Raw genomic sequence first — 24,610 nt, 5'->3', positions numbered from 1 at the left:
CATTTATTAATTCTCTGTTCAGTACCATGTAATCCACTGTTAGAAATTATCCATTTAATTTTTAACTTCTGGTAAAAATTGGAAGATAATTAAATAATTAAGTAATGTTTCAAGATGTTTTCTGGGTAAGATATGCACCATGGAAATCCTCCCCCATAAATACAGCTGTATTCCCACAGCTTGTGATAGACTTGCTAGTGTGCCCTATTATTCACTATATCTATTCTTGAGAGAATCAGACTTGTCATCCCACTGACATCAGACTTGGTCATGTGACTTGCTTTGTTCAAAGGAATGTGAGTGGTATTAACATGTATCACCTTCCTGTGGAAGCTATCAGAGCCATTGACTGATCTCACTAATGTATTTTTCCCTCCATTACCAGCTAAATTACAATGTCAGTGAGAAATCAACCTTTTCATTTTGAGGCACTAAGATTTGGGGGTTACTGCAGAATAATCTAAGTGCTAACTCTTACACACACTTCCTTTCCTCCAGGTGGGTGTCCTTATTAGCTCACCCACTCTTCAGATGTTTGTTTGCTTTTGCTCCTCGGTTCTTTTTCTTTATAAAATAAAATGATAAAATGTAGTAATATTAGCAACTACAGTTTTGAGTTATTCTTTAAAGAGCCAACATCCTGTACGTTTAACATACAAGTAAGTATTACAAATTGTTCCATTCCATCATTTCCAAAGGTAAAATAATCCTAAGAAATTTTATCAAACTTCCAGTACAATCATCAAGTATCATTGCCACCTTTTTCCTGATAGCATAGTATGTGTCAGACCCTTTGCTATATGATGAGGTTTCAACAGTGAAGAAAAAGTAGTCATGGTCTGACCTCATGGATCTTTCCATTTTTGAGGAAGATAGAAATAAATCAAATATTCATATATAAAATTATGAATATGAGGAGAAGTGTGAGAAAGAGAGCCATGTGTACCACATGTACATGTAACAGAGGAACTGAATTTCATAGAAAAGTCAATGAAAGCTTCCCAGAGCTGACTCCTCAGCTGTAACCTTAAGGATAAGTGGCAACTAGGTAGAAAGAAGTGGTAAAAAAAACATTGTGGGAAAATAAAGTAGCATAAAAATACCATGTATGGGCTAGAAAAAGAGTGACAAGTGTAAGAAATGGAAGTAATACTACTGTATTTGAACCAAGTAATAAGGGTGAACTGGGAAGAATATGAGACTGTAGAAGCAGATATGCCTATTCAGTGGACTTTGCAGGATGATCTTTTGTCCCTTCACCCTTGTTAAAATTAATGCAGACATAGAGGGGAATTGATCCTACTCATGTTAAGATAAATAAGAACACTCCTATCAAAATGTAGATAATGGATTAGAAAGTGATTGCATGTAGATCAGTTCTGCTAGTCATTGTGAATTCATTCCAGACACGTCGATAGCTTGTATTAGATTGTTGGTGGAGTAATGAAGAGAATAGATTGAAAATACATTTAGTATGTGGAATAGTTTTTGTTCATACATTAAATATGAGGGTTGCAATAGAAAGAGGAGTCAAGAAAACTCATAGATTTCCAAACCAAAAATACTAGTATAGTAGTTGCTGGAAAAATTCAGAGTGGACTGAAGGAGATCATGAGCTTGATAAGGCATATGTAAGATCCTCCATATCTGCAGTTTTGATTCCTGCAGTTTTAGTTACCTGTATTCAACTGTGGTCTGAAAAGGTTAAATGGCAAATTGCAGATATAAACAATTCATAAGTTTTAAATTGTGTGCTGTTCTAAGTAGCATGATGAAATCTCATGCTCTCCTGCCCCAGATGTGAATAATCCCTTTGTCTAGCATGTCAATGCTGTGTATGCTACCTGTCAGTCACTTAGTAGCCAGCTCAGTTATCAGACTGAAACACTGTAGTACTTATAGGGCTATAAGTGGTACTATCTGTTGTTTCAGGAATTCACTATGGGTCTTGGAACATATCTCCCATGGTTAAGGTGGGGGCTACTTTATTTCAAGTCTAAAGTATTTTTGAGTATAAGAGAATATATCGAAAAAAAGTGGTGAGATTAGGGTGTGTAAAGCTTCTTATAACTTTTTAAAATTATTTTGACTTTTCAAAGGGAATCCAGTGTGATTAAAGGCAACATTTTGAATAGAACTGAAATTTTAAGTTAATAAGAATCAAAACACCACCATATCACTCAAGGGACACAAACTGGAGAGATTTATTAAATTTAATATATTGGATTATATTATATAAGAAAAAATGTATTTTTAAATTTACCTTTCATTGATTTTTTCTGTCATTGTGTTAATATCAATCTCAAGTTTTTTATTTTCTTCCATCAGTTGTGTACATTTGAAAGAAATATCTGAATAATCTTTTGCAACATCAGAAAGCTCAATATCCCATGCTTTTTTCTTTAAGAAAAGAAAAGAATCATTCATACATGTATAATTATCAAAATGAAAACGGCATAATAATGAAATCATTTTTAGATACATGAGTCAATATTTGGAAATAGAGAATAACGTTCTAAGTAGGAAATAGGAAAAAGTCAACTTACTGCAGCATAAAAAACACTAACTGCTTCCAGATACTGATTTTCCTGACTTTTTTTCTTCCAAGTGAGTTGATCATGAACTCTTCTCAAGTCTTCCAGCTAAGAAAAGAGAAATACAGAATGTAAGTGAATTGTGTAGCGTTTCATCCTTCTATCAGGTAAAAAATAGATTAATCGTGATGAAGTAGAATGTGTTTCAGTTACACAAAAATTGAAAACTATTAGAAAATTATGAATAATTCATCATATCAACATGTTAAAGGAGAAAATAACATAAATATACCAACACTTCGCAAAACAGTCATTAAATAAATTCATTCACTATCTAGTTTTCATAATTTAAAAAAACTAGCATGAGAAAAATTATTCAAATATAATATAAACAATAGCAAATACCAAAACAAATTATAAAATGCTGAATGTATCCTCATTAGACTCAAGAATAAGACCATATTATTCTTATTGGTCTTTTACCACCATTATTAATCATGCTTTGGGAAAGACTAGGTAAACACAATTAAATGATAAAATCAAATATTGCTATTATAATATTGAAAATGAGTAGTGAATATATCCTCAACTTCAGATAACATGATTAAATACCTAGAAAAAATAGAATAATTCTGTTTAAAACAATCATAAATAATTTTGGTAAAATGGCTAGATACAGGGATTAGAAAATGAATAGCTTTTATCTACTAGATATAGGGATTAGGAAATGAATAGCTTTTATCTATAAAAGTAATAATCTGTTTTTAAAATATGGAATAAATGCTTTAAAAGTTTTCTTAAAAATATAAATTATTTGGGAACAAATTTGACAAAAAGAAGAGGACCTATATAAAGTAAACAAAAACTATTATTAAAAACCCTAAATCAAGTTTCACATGAAAAGCATGATTTGTTACAAAAAAGTTTAATGAATATAATATGTGTTCTCCCAACATTAGTGTTAAAATATAGCAAAATGGAGTATTCTTTTTTTAACTGCATTAAATGAAGTTCATGAGGAAGAAAGGTATCTGAGACTAGCTAAAAGGTACTGAAAAACAAAATATTGGAAACTTGCTACCAGATACTAAAACATCGTATAATACCACTATATTAAAGCAACATTTGTTTTCCTAATAATAATAAAGACCAGAGGGAAAAATTAGAGGCCAGAAATAAATTTGAATGAATATTTTTAAAAAAATTATATCTGAATTAGTGAGAAAGAAGTTATTTAATTAATGGAATTGGAATAATGTGAAATCTCTGTTTAAAAAAATTCAAAGTAGTCTCTATATTGCACATCTAACTCATATAATAACAAAAGTAAAGTTTGAGATGAATAAAAGTCTAAATGCAAACACAGAACAGTTCAAATTAGAGTAATCAATAAGATTTCATTTGTATAATCTTGGGCTAAAGGAGAGTGTCACCTTGCCAAGTAAACCAAGAGATCAGTTGATGGGTTTTGGCAGCACATTTTATAATAGTATGTGGCAAAAAACACCATAAACAAAATTTAAATGAAAAAGACCATGAAAAAAACGTAAAATAAACAGTCAACATTCCCAGATTATGTCTTTGCAGAGACATCAATGAAAACAGTGAAGCAGGAGTCTCTGAAAACTCCCTCCTGTATAAATGCAATTAAAACAAACTGGCCAAAAAATGTCAAATCAGCCTGTCAGCACTTGAAATTAGCTAAAGGCTTGCAACAATCTAGGGAGCACTGATTTAGTAAAATAGCCTAGTCTTAGTAAGCAGACTGCGCTTTGTGGTGTTTCACCTTCTAGTCCTTCTCTTCAGCTCCACAGAAGCCTCAAATAATAATTTATGGAGAAAAGCAGCCATCTGGCAGCCACCAGAGAGAGCAGAATCAGGCTAGAACACTTTCAAAGCCTCATTCTCAAAATATTATCTTTATTTGACCTGTCTGGTGGTTTTTATGGAAACTTCCACTTGCAAGGATGTCTGCATTTGATTTGATACAGAGTTCACCAGCACAAACACTCTTACCCAGAAAAGCTTTTTCCCCAGAGCATGGCTGTCCAAAAAAATTACAGGTGATTGATTAACTTTGTGACCACCTGAGACAGTGGCTAAAAATTGGAACAGCGGACTAATTAATAAACTAAAAAGGGCAAGTTGATGAAATTATATCCATAGTAGTTTTGCAAAGCTCCAGCATATTCCTGGGAACGTAGAAGACTGCAAATATCCAGGGATGTGTGAAAGTCCAGGGCATTCACATGTTCTAGAAATACCTGAGAAGCCATTTAACCTCTCCTCACCTGCTGATCTTGAGACTCTTTGAAAAGCAAGAAACAGCAACAACAACAAAACACTACTAAGGCAGAGTTGTCAAGTGCCTGGTTGTTTATTGAAGGTGAACCTAAACAAGCACACAGAACATTTCTGCAAAGACAGAAAGAAATTGTTTTCAGATTTTAATAATTATTATCCAATGATTAACAGAACCTAAGCTGAAAAGAGACTTCAGGGGCTGCACGTGACAAAGAAAGCAGACTTCACTGAATTACGTTAGAAAGTTCATTAAACAAAAAACAACAAAATCAAAATTACTACCTCAGCAAACAACAACAGGAACAAATCCTGAGGAGAAGTGAAAATATAATGTCCAGTATAAATGCATTATATTTAAAATGTCCAGTCTTCAACAAGTAAAAATGAGACGTTCAAAGAATTAAGTAAGTATAGACTATATAGAATAAAAAAGTAATCAATAGAAATAGTGTCAGAGGGAAACTAGACATTTTCTTTATTAACCAATTCAGCTATTTTAAATATGTTCAAGGATCTAAAGAACTAAAGCAAAGCATTAAAATAATGTTTTTGCAAATAGAAACTGATATAAATTATTTTAAAAACTCAACTAGAAATTCTACAGTTGAAAAGTACAATAACTGAACTAAAATATTTTGCTCTCTGGGCTCAACAGCAGATGTGAGTAGGCAGAAGAAAGAATCAGCAAACCTGAAGATGAGTCAACTGAGATTATCTAGACTGAAGAATAGAAAGAAAACATAATGTGAAGTGAACAGAGCTTCATAGTTGTGTGACATACCACGAAATATACCAATATACATAAAAAAGTTAAAGTAGTCAAAGAAGAAAAGAGAGCCAGGAGGCAGAAAGTTTATTCAAAATGACTGAAAACTTCCAAAATTTGGTTTAAAAACATTAATTTACACATTGAGGAAGCTCAAGAAATTTCAGTTGTAAAAACTCAAAGATATATACTTGAGATACATCACAATCAAACTGTCAAAGGTCAAAGACAGAGAATCCTGGAAGCAGCAAGAGACAAGTGACACTTCACATGCAAAGGATCTTCAATATGATTAACAGATAATTTCTCGGTCAAAACAATGGGAACCAGAAGGTATATACAAGCATATACAGAATATAGAAAGAAAAGAAAAGTACCAAGAATCCTATACCAAGCAAAACAATAACTTAAACAACAGAGATATTAGGACATTCTCAGATAATCAAATATTGAGACAATCCTGTTCTAGAAGAAATACTAAAGGAAATCCTTCAGATTGAGATGAAAGAATGATAGACAGTAATTTGAATCCACATGGAGAAATAAAGACAACCAGTAATCATAACTATATAGGTAAATATTTAAAAAGTATAAATGTATTATTTTGTAACCCTTTTTTCTTACCTAATTTAAAAGACAATTGCATAAAGCCGTAATTATAAATCTCTGTTGATAGTCACACAATGTATAAAGATATAATTTATACAATATCAAGATAAACAAATGAAAAAGGAAAGAAAGCTATAGAGGAGAAAAAAAAATGTATACTATTGAAATTGTTAGTATTAATCCAAAATAGTGTTTTGTAAATCAAATTGTGAATTCCACTCTCAGAGCAATTGCTAGGAAAATAATTCAAAATATATAGTTGAATCAAATACAAAGTAATTAAAGTGGTATATAAAGAAGGCAATAATGAAAGAATAGAGAAAATATAAAGACATAAGACACAGAGAAAATAAGTAGCAGAATGGCAAATACAAATCCTACCTTATCAGTAATTACATTAAATGTAAGTAAATTAAACCCTTTAATTAAAGTATAAAGATTGACAATGAATTTGGAAGAAATGGTCTTAGTATATATTGTTCATAAAAGACACATCTGAGATCAAAGACACAAATATGTTGAAAGTAAAATACTGGAAAAAGAAATTCCATGCAAACAGTAACCATGTTAAAGAAATGTCATGCAAACAATAACCATGTTAGAGCTGAAGAGGCTAGATAAATATCAGCCTAAATAGACTTTAGAATAAAAATTGCTAGAACAAACAAAAGACATTTTATAATAATAGAAGTGTCAATCAAGACATAACAATCACAAATATCAGTTTACCCAACAACAAAGCTTCAAAATACATGAAACAAAAACCAACAGAACTAAAGAGAGAAATAGAAAATTTAACAAAAAATAGACTTTGTATACACTTTCAATAACGAATAGGACCACTATACAGAAGATCAACAAGGAAATGAAGACTTCAACAACATTAAACAGCAAACAGACCTAATAGACATCTACAGAGAACTTCATCCAATAGCAGAATACATATTCTTGTCAAATGTACATGGAACATTCTCTAGGAGAGATCACATGTTATAGTATAAAACAACTCACATTAAATTTGAAAAGACTGAAGTCATACACAGTGCTTTCCAGCCACATTGGAATGAAATTATAAATCAATAGCAAGTGGAAATTTGGAAATTCAAAACACATGGACATTAAACAATATGTTTCTTGATAACCAACAAGTATACGAATAAATCTCAATAATGATTAGAAAATATTTTGACATGAATGAGAATGAATGTACAACATATTGGAACTTATTGGGTGAACTTAGAGCACTGCTTTAAAGGAAATGGCTAGCTACATTAAAGTAGTTCATATGTCAGCAACCTAACTTTACACCTAAGAGAAACAGAAAAAGGAAAAAAGAAAAAACTAAACCTCAAGCAAATAAAAGAATAAAAATTAATTTTAAAAAACCTACAGTGGCAAAAATAAGAATTATAATACACACAAAAAATTGAGAGAATAAACAAAACCAAAAGTTTGTTCTTTGGAAAGGTCAAGAAAATTGATAAAATACTACATACACTGACCAAGAAAAAAGATAGAAGATTCAAATTACTAAAATCAGATATTAAAGAGGGAATATTGCTATGAACCTTCAAAAAGTGTTTACAGAATACTATAAAACATGTTATGCCAACAAATTAGATAAACAAAATGAAATGAATAAAATCCTAAAAAGACACCACCTATGAAAGCTTATTCAAGAAGAAACAGAAAATCTGAATGTTTGTAACAAGCAAATAGACTGAATTAATAATCAAAAATCTTCTCATAAAGCCTGGTCCTCATAAGCCAAGACCAAATTGCTTTATTGGTGAATTTTACTAGATTTTAAAAGCTGAATCAACATAAGTCTTTCACAAAATTTTCCAAAAAAATAGAAAAGAAATATACACTTAACCCACTTATTCTATGAGGCAGTCTCACTGTGATAGCAAATCCTGACAAGACATCACAAGAAATAAAAAGTACAAACTGATATCTCTTGTGAATATAGACACAAAAGTCCTTAACAAAATAGTTGCTGGATCCAGCAACATATAGAAAGGATTATACGCAATGATCAAGTGAGAGTTATCTAGAAATGCAAGGTTGGTTTAACATGTAAAATCAGTAAATGTAATAAACACCAAATTAATATAATAAAAGACCAAAGCAATTTCATTATTTCAATGAATGTAGAAAAATCATTTGACATAATTCTATACTCTTTTGTAATTAAAATAAATTCAGTTAACTAACAATAAAGGGAAATTTTCTTATCCTCATAGAGTATAAGAAAACCAACATCATACTTGATGAAAAGTGGATAATACCACTAATGTCAGAAAAAATGGAATATTTGCTCCCCTATCTTTTTTAACATTGTATTTGATGTTCTAACCAAAGTGATTAAGAAAAAGAAATAAATGTTTTCAGATTGAGAAGATAAAAGTAAACATCTGTATTTGCAGAAAAAAGGATTTGTGTATAGATAATCCTAAATAATTTATTTTTAAAAACCTATAGAGTCTAATGAACAATTTTGCAACCTGCAGGATACAAAGACAACACAAACATTGACAGTATTTCTATACACAAGAAATAAGGAAGATAAAAATTAAATTATAAAAATTTTATTTGTAATATCAAAATGCTTGTACAAGTGATAATTACAACATATAATTAAGAGGAATTAAACAGGCCTAAATCAAAAGATACCTGTAACTATGGATTTAAACACTTAATATTATTAAGATGACAATGCTCTCCTCATTGATTAACAAAACTCGTTTTGTAGTATTGGCTTAAGGAAAGACATATAATCAATGGAATAAACCTGAGAAGGCAAAAATTAACCCATACTACTTTAATTACCAATTAATTTTAACAACAGTGTCTAGGCAATTCAATGAGAAAAAAATAGTGTTTTCAAAAAATACTGCTGGGAATACTGAATATCCACATACCATAAACTGAATTTGGACTTCTACTTCATACCATACACAAAATTAACTAAACTTATATTGAAAAATATTAATGTAATAGTTCAAACTACACAAATCTTAGAAGAAAACATAGATATAAATTCTTGAGACTTTGGGTTAGGCAATGCTTTCTCAAATACGATACTTAAAGCATAGGCAGCTAAAGCTAAAATAGATAAACAAGACTCCATCAAAATTACAAACTTTTAGTTTTTAAACTTTTTAATATTTTCTTCTTCAAGTATACTTACAAGAAAGTGAAACAACATGACATAGAGTGGGCGAAAATATTTTCAAACAATCTATCTGATAAGTGTCTAATATCAAAAACTACAGAAAGAATATTTATAAATCAATAAAAAGTAAAAAAAACAAAAAACAAAAAAACAAAAAAAAAACCTGAATATAAAATGGACAAAAGATTTGGATAGACATTTCTTCAAAGCAGATATATAAATGACAAACAGACACAGGAAAAGTCATTTTCCATTATCAGTGATTATGGAAATGCAAATCAAATACCACTATATACCCATTAAGGATGGCTTTATTAAAAAGGGGGGGAAAAAGAACAGATAATACTGATTGTTGCTGAGAATATGTTAGAACTGAAACCCTTATAAATCAATTTTGGTAATGTAAAATATTGTTGTAACTTTGGAAAACAATTTGGCACTTCCTCAAAATGTTAAACATAGAACTATCACATGACCTGGCAATTCCACTCCTAGATATATAACCAAGGATAATGAAACATATTATGCAAAAACTTGTAGTAAATGTTAAGTGTGGCATTATTCTTAATAGTCAAAAAAAGTGGAAACAGCCAAAAGTCTATCTACTAAAGAATGGATCAACAATATGTAACATATTTAGAAAACAGAAACTACTCAGTCATTAAAAGGAATAAAGTACTGACAAACTCTACAACATAAATGACCCCTGAAAACATTATCTAGCCTCAGGTAGGTCTGATACATAAAATTATTGCATATTTTACAGACCAAACAATTGTCAATCTCTAGAGGTAGGTTTGCAAAGTATTTTTCAATGGAAAAAGTAAAAAAATAAACATGAAAATTCAGTGCCTAAGGGTCAAAATTAATGAGTTACATCACTATGCATTCAATAAGTGCTTATGGAAAGCTTACTAAATGAAGTTATGAAACAATCATGAACACACCTTAAGCGTTGCATGTGTAATTCTTGCAATCTGCAACTTTTGGATAAGTACAATTACTTTAGCCCTGGCCTAAGTAATAAGATCCATGGAGTCACTAGTATGATGTCCTTATTCCTTTCCTAATATAAATGATAATATACAACTTCAAAAATATTAATATTTGGAATATCTAAAATCAGTATGTCATTAATGGAAATCTCTGCATTAAAAACTAAATTTAAATGTCTAATAAGAAAAAGTGTATTTACTCTGTTATCAGGCAGAAACATGAACATTAACACTTCTTTAACCAACAATTAGGTTGATATAATTTAAAAATATCTACCATACCAGGAAAAATGAGAGAAATCATACATTTGTATTGCTCCTAATATATACATATATGTGCATATGTATACATATGTTTTAGAAAATATTTCAGCAATATTTTGAAAAACACACTTAGTTCTAACATAACAATTCAATTTTTGAGTCTATCCCATAGAAAGAACCAATTCATAACAACCACAAATATAAAGTTATTCATTTTAATATTGTTTGTAGTAGTTAATAACTATATTCAATCTGAATTTATTTAAAAGGTAAATAATTGAATAAGTTGTCATTGAGGTGAATAACATTTACTGGTCAGTAATTCTCCATTTCACTTTCCTTCTAATGGGCTTTCTTGGGTGGCAAAGCCTAGGAAAATAAAAAAGAACAGAAAGGAATATAGGAATACAAAGACTAGGGAGGGAAGGAAGGGAGGAAGGGAGGAACGGAGGGAGGGAAGGGAAAGGAGGAAGGAGAGAGGGAGAGGGGGGTTTCTAGTTTTATTTGGAGGGAGGAAAGGGAAGGTCAGGGAAGGGGGAGAGAGAGAAGGAGAGAGAAAGGGAGGGAGGGAGGGAGGGGTTTCTAGGTTTCCTTGCTGAAAGAGTTTAGGATGCAAATTGGTTTCAACAGATAAGGGATTTAGTCATGTATATTATAGAAAGTGAAAGGTAAAGGTCTTCTTTGTGATTTCTGTTTGCTTCTGGCTTAGTTCAGTTTCGATGTGTTCTCTCTACTGGCAAGTAAGGTCATGAGGACTTGAGCTAAGTTTGAGCTACTTGTAGCTGAGTTGTAGTGCCCATCTTCCAGCTATGGATATTGAGGCACTGTAGAATTAGCAGCAGTGGTTAATGCTTCCAGACCCCAGCTTCCTGATCCTAGAGTATGGATAGGCTGAATACTGTGACTTTTGAACTCAAGAGGTCCACAGACAGCCTCAGATGCTGTAGCTTCTATGCTCAATTTGGAAAACATTTTTGGATGTCCAGTCCAGAGCATTTTCTGCCAGCTTTGCAAATTTGTTGGCATCTAAACTTTTTTTCTACCTAAAATAGAGGGATTTCTGTTTCCTGCACTGTACCTTGATGGATATTACGGTATGTCCTTAGAATGTAATATTAATTGCTGTTTCAAAGAATGTATTAGATTCATATCTAATAACCTTGATGTATATCCATAATATATTTTATGTAAAGGAGCAAGATTATGTGTATATGGGACCAACCTGCTTTTATAAATATCAGATAGCAAAAACAAATAATACAAATATATATACAGGCATATAACTTAATATATACTTATAGATGCATAGGCTAATATGTGAAAGATGACACATTATACTGGTAATATTGATTATTTCATGGGGAATCAGAAATGAGAAGACAGTAGGAGATATAATTAATTACTAAATTTGTAGATCTATTTATTTTATACCATTCATCTCAGTGAATATGTTACTTAATAACATTTAAGAAGAATTTAAGAAACACTTAATCTTCATAATCCCATTGTGTTATAAATTGTTGGACCATTAACAAAATGTAAATTACTGCTAGTAGTTGTGAATAAAAATAATGGAAACATCTAGGTGGGAAAAATTGTTCAGCACAACTCTGTCTCTCAGGAAAGAGCCTGTGTAACATTTAAAATAAACAGTAACTTAGTAATATTAGAACTTCACAGAGCCATGCTTTAAATGTGGTATATTCTTAATACATGCAAATCAAACAGAAGATTAAATACAAAAATACTAACAAAACTATATTATTAAATTCTTAAATGATAAAAATAATTTATCATTCATATACATCACTAATTATGTTGTTTAGATGAATTTGAAGACTTTTACATACATTCTTCTTTAATCAATACTTTAATGCCTAAATTTTTCTCTCAGATTACTAACAAGTCAAATTAACAAATATCCATTTTTTTCCGTCCAGAAAATAGAATCTCAAAAAGATGTAACAAAGAGGTCACAACTAGAACACGGAGGAGAGCTCTGAGTCCAACTCTTGTGCTAGCCTCTGACACAACATTCGAAATAAACTGCTGTAAAAATGTTTAAACCCATTAGACATCAGAGAAATGCAAATTTAAAACCATGGTCCCCCAGAAAGTCTAAAATTAAAAATAAATACTGGCCAGGTGCTGTGGCACACACCGTAATCACAACACTTTGGGAGGGCTGGGCAGAAGGATTACTTCAGACCAGGAGTTTAAAACCAGCCTGGGCAATATAGCAAGATCCCATCTCTACCAAAAAACAAACAGACAAACAAACAAACCAGGTGGGCATCTATAGTTCCAGCTACTTGGGAGGTTGAGATGGAAGGATGGCTTGTAAACTGGGCAAGAGAGCAAGACCCTGCTTCCAAAGTAAGTAAGCTAGCAAGCAAGCAAGCAAGTAAATAAATATATAAATAAATAAAAGACGATAGTAGATGGTACCACTAATCTAAAGCTGCACCTCTCAGGCATGATGGTGGCAGTGGAAAAATAAATAACTGTCTGGGAAAACTTTTTGGCATTGTTTACTAAAGCTGAACATATACATTCTTTTGGCCCAGATATTCACAAAATAAATGAATGTTTCATTTTAATAAGTAAATGCATTTCAGTGCATATTTCAAATGTTGTTATCTGAAAAGCTGGAAGGAGTGAATTGTCATAAACTGAAATTGGAAAGAATGCAGGTTATAGAGCATTTCCACAACTGAAGTACAATTTTAGAACAATTAAACTTCAGATACTTACCATACATCTAAGCGGAGATTAAGAGTTGGCAGTTGGATATATAAGATTTATTATAAAAGACCAAGTACTGGGATTCTCAAATGTTTGGAGTGTGAGGAGATACAAAGAAATCAGTAGAGGGAACTGAGAACAAGAATCCAGAAAAGCAGCAAAACACATGAAGAATGTGTTCTGGAAGCCAAAAAAAAAAAAAAAAAAAAAAGTTTCCAAAGCTAAAGGTATAATCTACTTGGTAAAGTGACCTGTGTAAGTTAATTAAGATGAGGACAAAAGAATAATGATTAGATTTAGCAACATGGAAAGCACTGTTGGCCTAAATCAGAGATATTTTGGTTCAATGGTAATGGTAAAAAGAAAATTGGAGTGCGTTAAGAAAGGATGGGAGATATAATGGTCAAGTAAGATTTATTCCAGCAATTCAAGGTTCAAATTAGAAAATCCATTAATTTAATTCACTGTATTATAAATAGTGAGAGAAATATTATATGAGCTTCTCCCTAGAGGCAGAAAAGGTTCTTGAGAAAATTCAATACCCATTCCCAATTTTAAAAACTACTCAATACATTGAAATTGACAATATTTTCCTAACATGATAAAATGTATATTGAATCTTAAAGCCCGCATGATATTTAAGGGAATAAAAAAACTAGTAGTAATCCCATTAAGAATTGGGCATAGCAAGGATGCCACTTATTTCCACTGCTATTTAACATTGTATTAGAAGTATTGACCAATGTAATTAGATAAAAAATGATTAAAGACATAAGAATTAATAAAAATTAATATCTCTAATTGCAGATGAAATAATACCATTCTTGAAAATCCCCAGATAAACGATGGTGAAAGTAACATAAATAATTTTAAAAATTAGCAAATTAGTATAATAAAAATTATCATTATTTACTTCATAAACCAAATATAACTGATTAGAAGAATTAATAAAAGAGAATACCATAACTAGAAGTGCAAAAAATAATTTAAGAATACACTTTTCAAAATCTCACAAATTCTATATGAAGAAACCTTTTAAAAACACTCCTGACATAAAATGCAATTGTACAATTGGAATAGTATCATCTTATTGACTTAAAAGGATGTCTATTTATTATCTCAGTGTTTGTATAAGTCAGAATGCTATTGAGCTAGGTCAGTACTCTGCTTAGGATCTCACAAGCTGAAATGAAGTTTTCAGTTGGCCTGGGCTCTCCCTTAGAGGCTCAGGGGGATAAACCATTTCTAATCTCATTAAAGTTGTAATCTCATTAGGGTTACAGGCAGAATGTATTATCTTTTCACAGTTTCTATGCGGCCCCCTCCATCTTCAAGTCAGAAATGGCTGGCTGAGTGTTTCTCATGCTTTGGAACTCTCTGACTCTACATTTCTCTGACTTGTTCTGCTGCCAGCCAAGAGAAAGTTCTGCTTTTAAAGACTCTTGTAATTACCATCACAATCCTGGATAATTTCCCAATCTAATGGCATGATTGTAAACATAATTACATCTACAAAATCCTTCTGCCCATGTAACCTGGCATATTTACAAGCCTGACATGAAGGGTACAAATTATGAAAGCCCAGATTCTGCATACCATACTGCACTCCTAGGCCCCATGATCCACATCCCACTCATGCAAAATATATTCCCCTCCTTTGAGGGTGCCCACAAATCTCCAACCAAAGGCCAAACTTGCATCTAAATGTTATCATCTCTAATGTCCAAAATCTCATCATCTAAATCAGGTACAGATGAAACTACATAGATTTAATATATCCTGGGGAAAAGTCTTTTTTTTTTTTTTTTTGGACCTCTGAAACTAAAGAAGAAATTGTGACAGTCCAATGATCCTAAAATACACAGATACACACACACACACACACACACACACACACACACACACACACACACACATTTGCTTCATAAGAAAGAAGCCAAATCTACCATTTTTTAAAAAGATAATCACTTCTCTATTTTTGGCTACAGTGAAATGGTTGAGCAGTAACACCCTTAAATTTCCTTGATGCCCTCTTGTTTAAGAAGCCTGTAAACCCACCCTTCTAGAAGTAACTTCAGTTAAAATTGATTGAATAATGTTTTTATATTATACCTAAACACACACAAAAAAATTAACATTTATATATAGAATATAGGCTTTATTCTATCATATACGAAACCAACACAACAGCTAGAAAGTGAATGAATTTACCAACTTTCTAGCATTTTATCCTGTAGAGAATATCACTATCAGCAACCAATATTGACAATATTTAATACACAGAAATTATCTCTAAAGGCAGACTGTGAAGTACAAGAAATCTGCTAGACAATATGGAAAGGTAATATTTATGAAATTATAATGGATAGATTCATTTAAGAGTTAATCATATGGCATCAAATATATATAAAAGTACAGTTGATTTTAAATGTGCTATTTATTGCAATGAGAGTAAGTTTTCTTAGCTCTCCTTTTCATTCAAATCAATTATAAAAATTGCAAAATCTACCTCTTTCACAATACAATTATTAAAGACACAATAAAGCAATTTTTATCTTAAGAAATAAATAATTTAAATCATAAATTATATTACAGGAAAGAAACCTCTAGATTTAAACAATATACTCACCAAGAGTTATTATGTAGTTTTGGTTATATTTCAAGTGATGTTCAAAAATTACTTTATATTCAAAGAGACAATGCCAATACCAACATCTAAATTATACAATTAAAGGGTGAATACTGTACAAAATCGTGAACCAGTTGCCATACAAGATGCAACAGACAATGCAACAAGTCCCCTAGCCCCACAGAATTAATGATATGAAATTCAATTCCTAAAAATGTCTTCTTAAAAGTGAATTGAAAAAGGGTAAAGTTAAGATTGTAAGGATTTTGGAAAATGTGAAAATACTGGCAAATTATTTAAGCTTTGGCAGAATGCTAAGGTATATCATTTTTCCCTGTGCTTTTGGTACTACTGTATAATATAATTCAACTTTCATTATTTGTTATCACAATACCATTTTGCTTAAAATGAGTAGTTATGTTCAATTTAAAAGTTTTAGAGATCTTTATTACAGCTTTGTTAATAATACTTAAAAATTAAAACACACCTAATGTCCAGTGACAGGGGTTTAAGAAGCTCTAAAGAAAGAGAGTGCAAGATGACCAACTAGGTGCAGACAAGTGGAACAGCTCCTGTGGAGGGACTATCTCAGTGCTTTTAACAGATCTTCGGAGGGAAGGCACCAAGAGTGGACACAGAAGCTGGGTTGAAGGTGGAGAAAGCTGGGAACCCTGCAACGGCTATGGCATACCAAGACTCATTTTTGAACCACAACAGCTCCCGAGAAATGGGTAAGTTGAACTGTCAAAGAGCAACCTGCTCTTGGCACGGGTCTCTGAAACTCCAACAGAAAGAGCCCCCTCGACCACCACAGACACTTGAGGTGGCAAGGAGAGCCTCTTCAAGAAGTGGTAAGGGCAGCAAGCCAGCTGATGCGGAGCCCAGAGGGTTTGGTGCGAGAGCATCTATAGTGGATAGAGCACAGCTAGAGATGGCCATACCTCTAGGCTCAGCTTGCTCCTGTGAAAGACTTTAGCCCTAAGGTAACTGTCAAACCTGATCTCTGCAAGCTGGTCCTGCACAGCAGATGGGACTGGTCTGACCTGTGGACTCCTTAGTCTCCGGGCCTCTCCCCAGGACCCCAGCCTGGCCATACTTGCTTTTAGGGCAGTCTCGGGTGGGGCCCACAGCATAGCTTCTGTGTGGGTGAAACACATCTAACAAGTAGAGAGCTCCAGTGAGAGGGCCCCTATGGCCACACACCAGCCCACAGGCTGTCTCTCCATACTTCAGCTTTCCCTTGGCCCACAGCAACTCACCACATCACTACCCTGGCACATTTTGCACAAGAGAGTTTTGCTTTACTTGCCCTGCCAGCTGGGAGTGCAGCTGGACCCTCAACACCTCTGCTGATGGCCAGCTCTGCTGATCATAATTGCAGAGAGTCTCAGAGGGCCCAGAGCCAACAAGCCCTGCCCTGGCCAGTGCCCTGCCCTTGTGCTAACATGGTGTAGAGAACAGGGAACCCTCCCACACCCTGAGTGATCACTTCTGCTTGCAGGACACAGAGAAGGCACCCAGACCTGCCCTGCTGTGGCCAGCACTCTGGCCCTAAACTACCACCTCCTCCAATGCAACCATAAACAGAGTTTCAGCAGGGGCTCCTTCCCTTATTCCCCAACCAATTGCATTGCCTCTGCCACTGTGGTGAAAGCTGGCAGGGAGAGAGACGCCCCTGCATCCAGTAGCACTCTGCTGCAGCTGCTGCATCTTGGCTTCCCCGGTGCAGGCCAAAACTCAAGAAGCCAAGAACAAAGTCAGGACCCAACACAAGTCCTCCCAGTCTAGGAGTTGGGAGCTGAGCACTGGCCCCCTTAAATCTCCCAGAAATGAAGCCAGTCAGCTGAATCCACCTTATATCACAGTCAAACCCCCAAGGTCATCAACAGGATAAAAGAAAAAATCATAAAAACATCCGAAGGTAAGCATCCTCAAAGACTGAAGGTAGATACGCTCACAAAGATGAGACAGAACCTTCACAAGAATGCTGAAAACCCAAAAAGCCAGAGTGCCTTCTTTCCTCCAAATACCACATTACCTTTCCAGCAAGGCATTGGAACTAGGCTAAGATAGTTGAAATAACAGAAATAGAGTTCAGAATATGCATAGGAGTGAAGATTATTGAGCTACGAAAGTTCATTGGAACTCAATGCAAGGACGCTAAAAATCATGATAAAACTATTCAGGATCTGACAGACAAAATAGCTACTATAGAAAAAAAAACTGCCTAGCCATATGCAGAAGATTGAAACTGGACCCCTTCCTTATACCACATACAAAAATTAAATCAAGATGGATTAGAGACTCAAATGTAAAACCCCAAACTATAAAAACCCTGAAAGACAACCTAGGCAATACCATTCAGGACACAGGCACAGGCAAATATTTCATGACCATGATGCCAAAAGCAATCTCCATAAAACCAAAAATTAACAAATGGGACCTAATTAAACTAAACAGCTTCTGCAGAGCAAAAGAAAGTATCAACAGAGTAAATAGACAACCTACAGAATGGGAGCAAATTTTTGCAAACTATGCATCTAACAAAGGTCTAATATCTAGCATTTATAAGGAACTTAAACAAATTTACAACAGAAAACCAAGTAACTCCATTAAAAAGTGGGCATAGGACATGAGCAGACACTTTTTAAAAGACTTACATGTGGCCCAGGGTCATATGAAAAAAAGCTCAATATCACTGATCATTAGGAAAATGCAAACCAAAACCACAATGAGATCCCATCTCACACCAGACAGAATGGCGATTACTAAAAAGCCCAAAATAACAGATGCTGGTGAGATTGTGAAGAAAAAAGAATGCTTATACACTGTTGGTGGGATTGTAAATTAGTTCAACCATTGTGGATGACAGTGTATTGATTCCACAAAGACCTAATGGCACTAATACAATTCAATCTGGCAATCCCATTACTGGTTGTATACCCAAAGTAATATAAATCATTCTATTAAAAGACACATGCATGCGTATGTTCATAACAGCACTATTCACAAAAGCAAAAACATGGAATCATACTAAATGCTCATCAGTGTGAAACCTGACAAAGAAAATACGGTAAATGTATGCCATGGAATACTATGTAGCCATAAAGAGAAAAAGACTATGTATTTTGCAGGGACATGGTGGAAGCTGGAGGCTATTACCTTAGCAAACTAATGCAGGAACAGAAAACCAAATGCTGCATGTTCTCATTTATAAGTGGGAGCTAAGTGATGAGAACACATGGATACGTAGAGGAGAAGAACACACACTAGGGCCTTTCAGAGGGTGGAGGGTGCAAGGAGGATGAGGATCAGGAAAAATAACTAATGGGTTATTTAATATCTGGGTGACAAAATAACCTGTACAACAAACCCCCATGACACAAGGTTACCTATATAACAAACCTACATATGTACCCCTGAACTTAAAAGTTAAAAAAAGAAACTCTAAAGACTTTAAAATTACATTGTAACATACAAGATGATACTGAAATCGGTTTTTATGTCATGAAAGAAGAAACATGCCATCAATTACTGCATGCGTATGATAATATCATTATTTATATATGTTATAAGTCCTGTGTATTTATATACAAAAAAAAATTAACAGTGACTACATCTGGATGATGATATCATAGATCAATATTTTTTTATTCACTTGAGTATGTCCTAAACTTTGAGGAATGAGTGTTAAGTATTTGTGCCTTTCAAAATATGCCTTAAAATAACTTTATATCATAGTTTGTATAATGAATCCCATCAGATTTTCTGAGGGTTGTATGGAAGAAAACAGGATTCATTAATAGTAATTGCAGCAGTTTGTGGGGGAGATCCTGACTGGAATAATCTGACATGAGATTGTAAGGAGAGAAACTGAAGACAGTGAATACAGAAATGACTTTCAAAGAGTTTTCCACAAAGAATATCAGGAAATGCAACTGTACTGAAGCTCTTGGAAAAAGAATGACACACACACACATAAACATTAAACATGCAAAACAGGGAAGTGAAAAGTAAAAAGTAAAAGAATAAGACTAAAGAAAAAAGAAAAAAAAATTGTACCAATAAAACTACATATTAACACATTAAAAGTTGGAAAATTACAAAATTACTCAATCCAATAATCATTTCTTTTTAAATAAATACAATTATTCAAAATGTTTAAATCTAATTTAAAAAGTGAAAATACATATACAATTAGAGGTAACATAACAGCAAAAATGTAAGCAAGCATTCTATGTCATGCTATGGTAATATATTTGAAAATCTTAATCCATTTAGATTATTTCCTGGGCCATTAAAAAATTAAACATTAACCTCAGGAAGAAATACATAGCCTGATAGCACAATTATGTTATTAAATAAAACAGTGGCCCATGAAAAAGAAAATAATAATTCAAACAATGAAAAAAAATCACCAAGGTGTTCTATCAAATTTTCATGAAAAAGTTATTTAAATACATATTAATTCTTTAGGTAACAAGAATGGAAGAAAAGTTTCAAAATTCATTTTATAAAGCTGGCATAATCCTGATAAGAGCATCTCTCAAATATGGCACAAATTAAGAACACCGGAATACAGACTCACTTATGAATATGGATGTAAAATCTTAAATAAAATCCTTGCAAATCAAACTCAGCAGTAAATTAAAAGAACAATAAACCATAACCAAGCAGAGTTCATCTAATGAATTTAAAAATGGTTAAATATTAATATCATCTCAATAGGTCAAATGAGAAACTAAAATCATCTTCTCAGCATTTTCTATAAATGAACATCTATTCCTATATAAACTGCTTTTATAATCAGGGTATATTTTAAAAATCTTTAGCATGGTCACTAATATATATTTGAAATCAGCATTTAGATAACATTAAGCACTTCTTTCAAATAAAAGATAGTAAAAGCCAATTTCACAGATGTCATTTAGTAGTTTATATATATGCCACACAAAATATACACATAAAAAGTACTAAAATCCTACTATTTAAAAAATTAGCAACATGTATTTTTCTAAACGTTATCATATTTCACCTACGAAACACATACACGAATATTGTATAATGAAACACTACTGTTTTCACAGCCCAAAAATTGGGGTTGTAGTTTGCCACTTAATAGCTTTGTGTCTGTGAGAAAATCACTCAGCCTCTCTAGGCTGGTTTTCTATTTGATAAATTGCTAGTATTAGAAATAATTATTCTTATCTATTTTTGAGAAGGAATTTGCCCCATTTGAAAATTTTTGAGGCAAATGTATAAATCAAAAGGCATATTTGAATGGGTATTTTGTGGTGTTTAGATCCATACTGTATAATATACATGCCAATAAGTTAGCAATGAAAACTAGCTTTCTATGAACAAAAACAATATTCAAAAATTATAAAAATACCAACTAATATACAGAAGGAATCCACTTGTATACAACCTTTATATAAAAACTAAGTTACTAAAAAATAATTTTGTGTGCTTATGTGGTTGTCAATAAAATATAAAAATCAGAAATATTTCTAACTCTTTAAAAGTCATTTTTATTATCAATTGATAAAATCAGATATAAATGCCTTTTTATATTACAATAAACTAAATGTTGCAGATAATGAAATTGTTTTCTTTTTAAAAAATTCTAAACCTTGGGATTAGACTATAAAGTAACCATGGGAAAGGGATTTATAGAAAGTTTTTTTTTTTACATTTTAAAAGGATTTGATCTCAACATTATTTTAATGCACTTAACCAATTACAAGATGTTTTCTGGGTTACAAAAGCCATTATTTTTAGAAATGAAAAGGAAACTATGTGTTTCCATAGATCCAACAACACAAATTTGAGAAAAGTGTATGTTAATAAGGTAAAGACTCTAAATTGAAAGTACAAAATGCCTTGAAATATTTGTAAAAATCATTTTAAGTTGTATGTGCAATTAGGCAGCACAAATCTTTTATTTTTCTCTTGAACTGGGAAGTTTCAATTGCATACCAAAAAATGATGCAAGGCAATAATAATGCACATCATTGCATTTAATTGAGTGCTTAACATGCATTCTTTGAAAATCTAGCTTAAAGGTTTTATAATGATTGAAATGCAGAAAAAATTAATATATCTAAATTTCATCATTTTCTCATCTCTTCTAGAATGTATGGTAGTTTCCAAATAATTTCTATAATTAAAAAATATCACTAACCTTATAAATATATATCCAATTTCTCATTAAAAATAACATTATATGGCCAGGAGTGGTAGTTCATACCTGTAATCCCAGCACTTTGAGGGGTTGAGGTGGGTGGATCATCTGAGGTCAGGAGTTCTAGACCAGCCTGGACAACATGGTGAAACCCTATCTCTACCAAAAATGTAAAAATTAGTCGGGTGTGGTGGCACACACCTATAATCCCAGCTTCTCAGGAGGCTGAGGTGGGAGAACCACTTAAACCCAGGCAGCAGAGATCGCAGTGAGCCCAGATTGTGCCACTGTACTCCAGCATGGGCATAGAGGGAGAGTCTGTTTCAAAAACCAATAAATACATAACATTTAGTTATGACATCAAATTGAGGAGGGTTGGCATTTTTATTTCAGAGATAATCAAAGAAATAAAAAGCTAATTATAGTTTAACTGAATTAATGTTCCCTTTTTGAAAATTTTATTAATGGTGATAATTTTATAGATATAGATAAATTTCAATATGATTATTAAACTGAGGTAGTAACTATTTGTCAATAGTATATAATACTTTTAAAATTTTTATTGACTATGCTATACTTCCTGGGTGCTTATAGTAATCCCTGGGAAAGCTACAGACATTCTTTTAAATTATGGAAAATTATGTGAATGGCTACACTCTACAGTCTACATTACCAGGCTCTTTACAGGCTCACAGGGTGTAGGATTTTTCCCTGCATTTCCCTTCCTTCCCCTTCCCCTCTCCTTTCCCCTTTTCCTTCCTTCCTTCCTTCCTTCCTTCCTTCCTTCCTTCCTTCCTTCCTTCCTTCCTTCCTTCCTTTCTTCCTTCCTTTCCTTCCTTCTACTTATTCCTTGATTCACTCACTTATTCAACAAGTATTTATTGTCTAATATGGGAAAGGCATTGGACAAATTACACAGAGACAAAACAAGAGTCACAATGCATCTCCTGTCCTTAAAAACCTTACAGTCTAAGAAGTAGACAACTAACCATTAATTTCAATAGAGTGTTATAAGTGCCAGCATAAGGGTAAACACAGATGCAGTTAGAGTTCAAAGCAGAAGGAACAATATTAAAAGACGGTTTCCCCAAGGATTTACTTCCTCCCACATTGAGATTTAAAACAAGAGAATTCAGCTAGACAATGATAGGATTGAGAGAATGAACAAACAGATATTATATTATGAGGGAACAGTATTTATAAAGAGCTGGAAGAATGAAAATATGTGGCACACTCTGCTGTCCTTAGGTTGTTTCAGGTGGTTAGAGTACAGAGTCAGAGGGAAATGGGAACAAGAAAGAGGCTGGAGACAGACACAGGGCAAATGTATAGAAACTTGTACTACCATCTATTTAAGATCAAGTTCTTCCTACCCATCGACGCCCTTTCCTCTTCCTCTACATTTGAGCCCAGTGTTTTTGGTTTAGTGAGTTGGTTTTTAAAAACATTTATTTATTATACTTTAAGTTATAGGGTACACGTGCAGAACATGCAGGTTTGTTACATAGGTATACACGTGCCATGGTGGTTTGCTGCATCCATCACCCTGTCATCTACATTAGGTACTTCTCCTAATGCTATCCCTATCCAATCCCCCCCCCCCCCGCTAGCCCTCCCCTAGCCACTCACCCCCCAACAGGTCCCAGTGTATGATGTTTCCCTCTCTGTGTCCATGTGTTCTCATTGTTCAACACCCACTTATGAGTGAGAACATGAGGTGTTTGATTTTCTGTCCTTGTGTCAGTTTGCTGAAAATGATGGTTTCCAGCTTCATCTATGTCCCTGAAAATTTTGTTTGTTTGTTTTTGTTTTTATTTAGTGTTTTCAGCCTTGTCTATTTCTGGATTCTTCTCTCTTGCCTATGCAGCCATGTAAGTCATTCTCTTATGAATTTAACTTAATTTTCTCTAAACTGCATGAACGAGAACAAAATTAAGACATTTAAAAATGAAAATAAAAATTAAAAAAAATTTTGAGACTCTCAAATCCTGAATCTTATTGAGGCAGTTTGCAGAAGGTAGAGTTTAATAATGATTAAAAAACGATGTCTGGGAGGGGTGGCTCATCCATGTAATCACATCACTTTGGAAGGCCAGGTGGGTGGATCACCTGAGGTCAGGAGTTTGAGACCAGCCTTGCCAACATGGTGAAACTCGATCTCTAGAAAAAATACAAAAATTAGCTGGTGTGGTGGCACACACTGTATTCCCAGCTACTGGGGAGGCTGAGGCAGGAGAATCACCTGAACCTGGGATGCAGAGGTTGCTGTGAGCCAAGATCACGCCACTGCATTCTATCCCTGGTGACAGTGTGAGACTACCATCTTGAGAAATAATAAAAACAACAACAACAATGAAACTTTTTTAAGAAAAGATAAAAGCAATGTCAATTAGGAAAGTCTA

The 24,610-nt window shown here is 33.1% G+C and overlaps 1 protein-coding gene across 1 annotated transcript in view; it reads right to left on the bottom strand.

Moving 5' to 3' along the window:
* CCDC178 (coiled-coil domain containing 178) overlaps window positions 1-24,610 on the bottom strand; it is a 477,035-nt gene that overhangs the window by 310,869 nt on the left and 141,556 nt on the right. The window contains exons 12-13 of the mRNA XM_032245388.1: window positions 2,547-2,642; window positions 2,264-2,400 (exon numbers count right to left, since the gene is read on the bottom strand). Of these exons, the coding sequence (XP_032101279.1) occupies window positions 2,264-2,400; window positions 2,547-2,642 (233 nt within the window). The remainder of the gene's footprint in view (window positions 1-2,263; window positions 2,401-2,546; window positions 2,643-24,610) is intronic.

The sequence above is a fragment of the Sapajus apella genome, unplaced genomic scaffold (genome assembly GCF_009761245.1).
Source record: "Sapajus apella isolate SASKATOON/1434 unplaced genomic scaffold, GSC_monkey_1.0 scaffold57, whole genome shotgun sequence".
NCBI lineage: Eukaryota > Metazoa > Chordata > Mammalia > Primates > Cebidae > Sapajus > Sapajus apella.
This window is presented reverse-complemented; position numbering and strand designations above follow the sequence as displayed.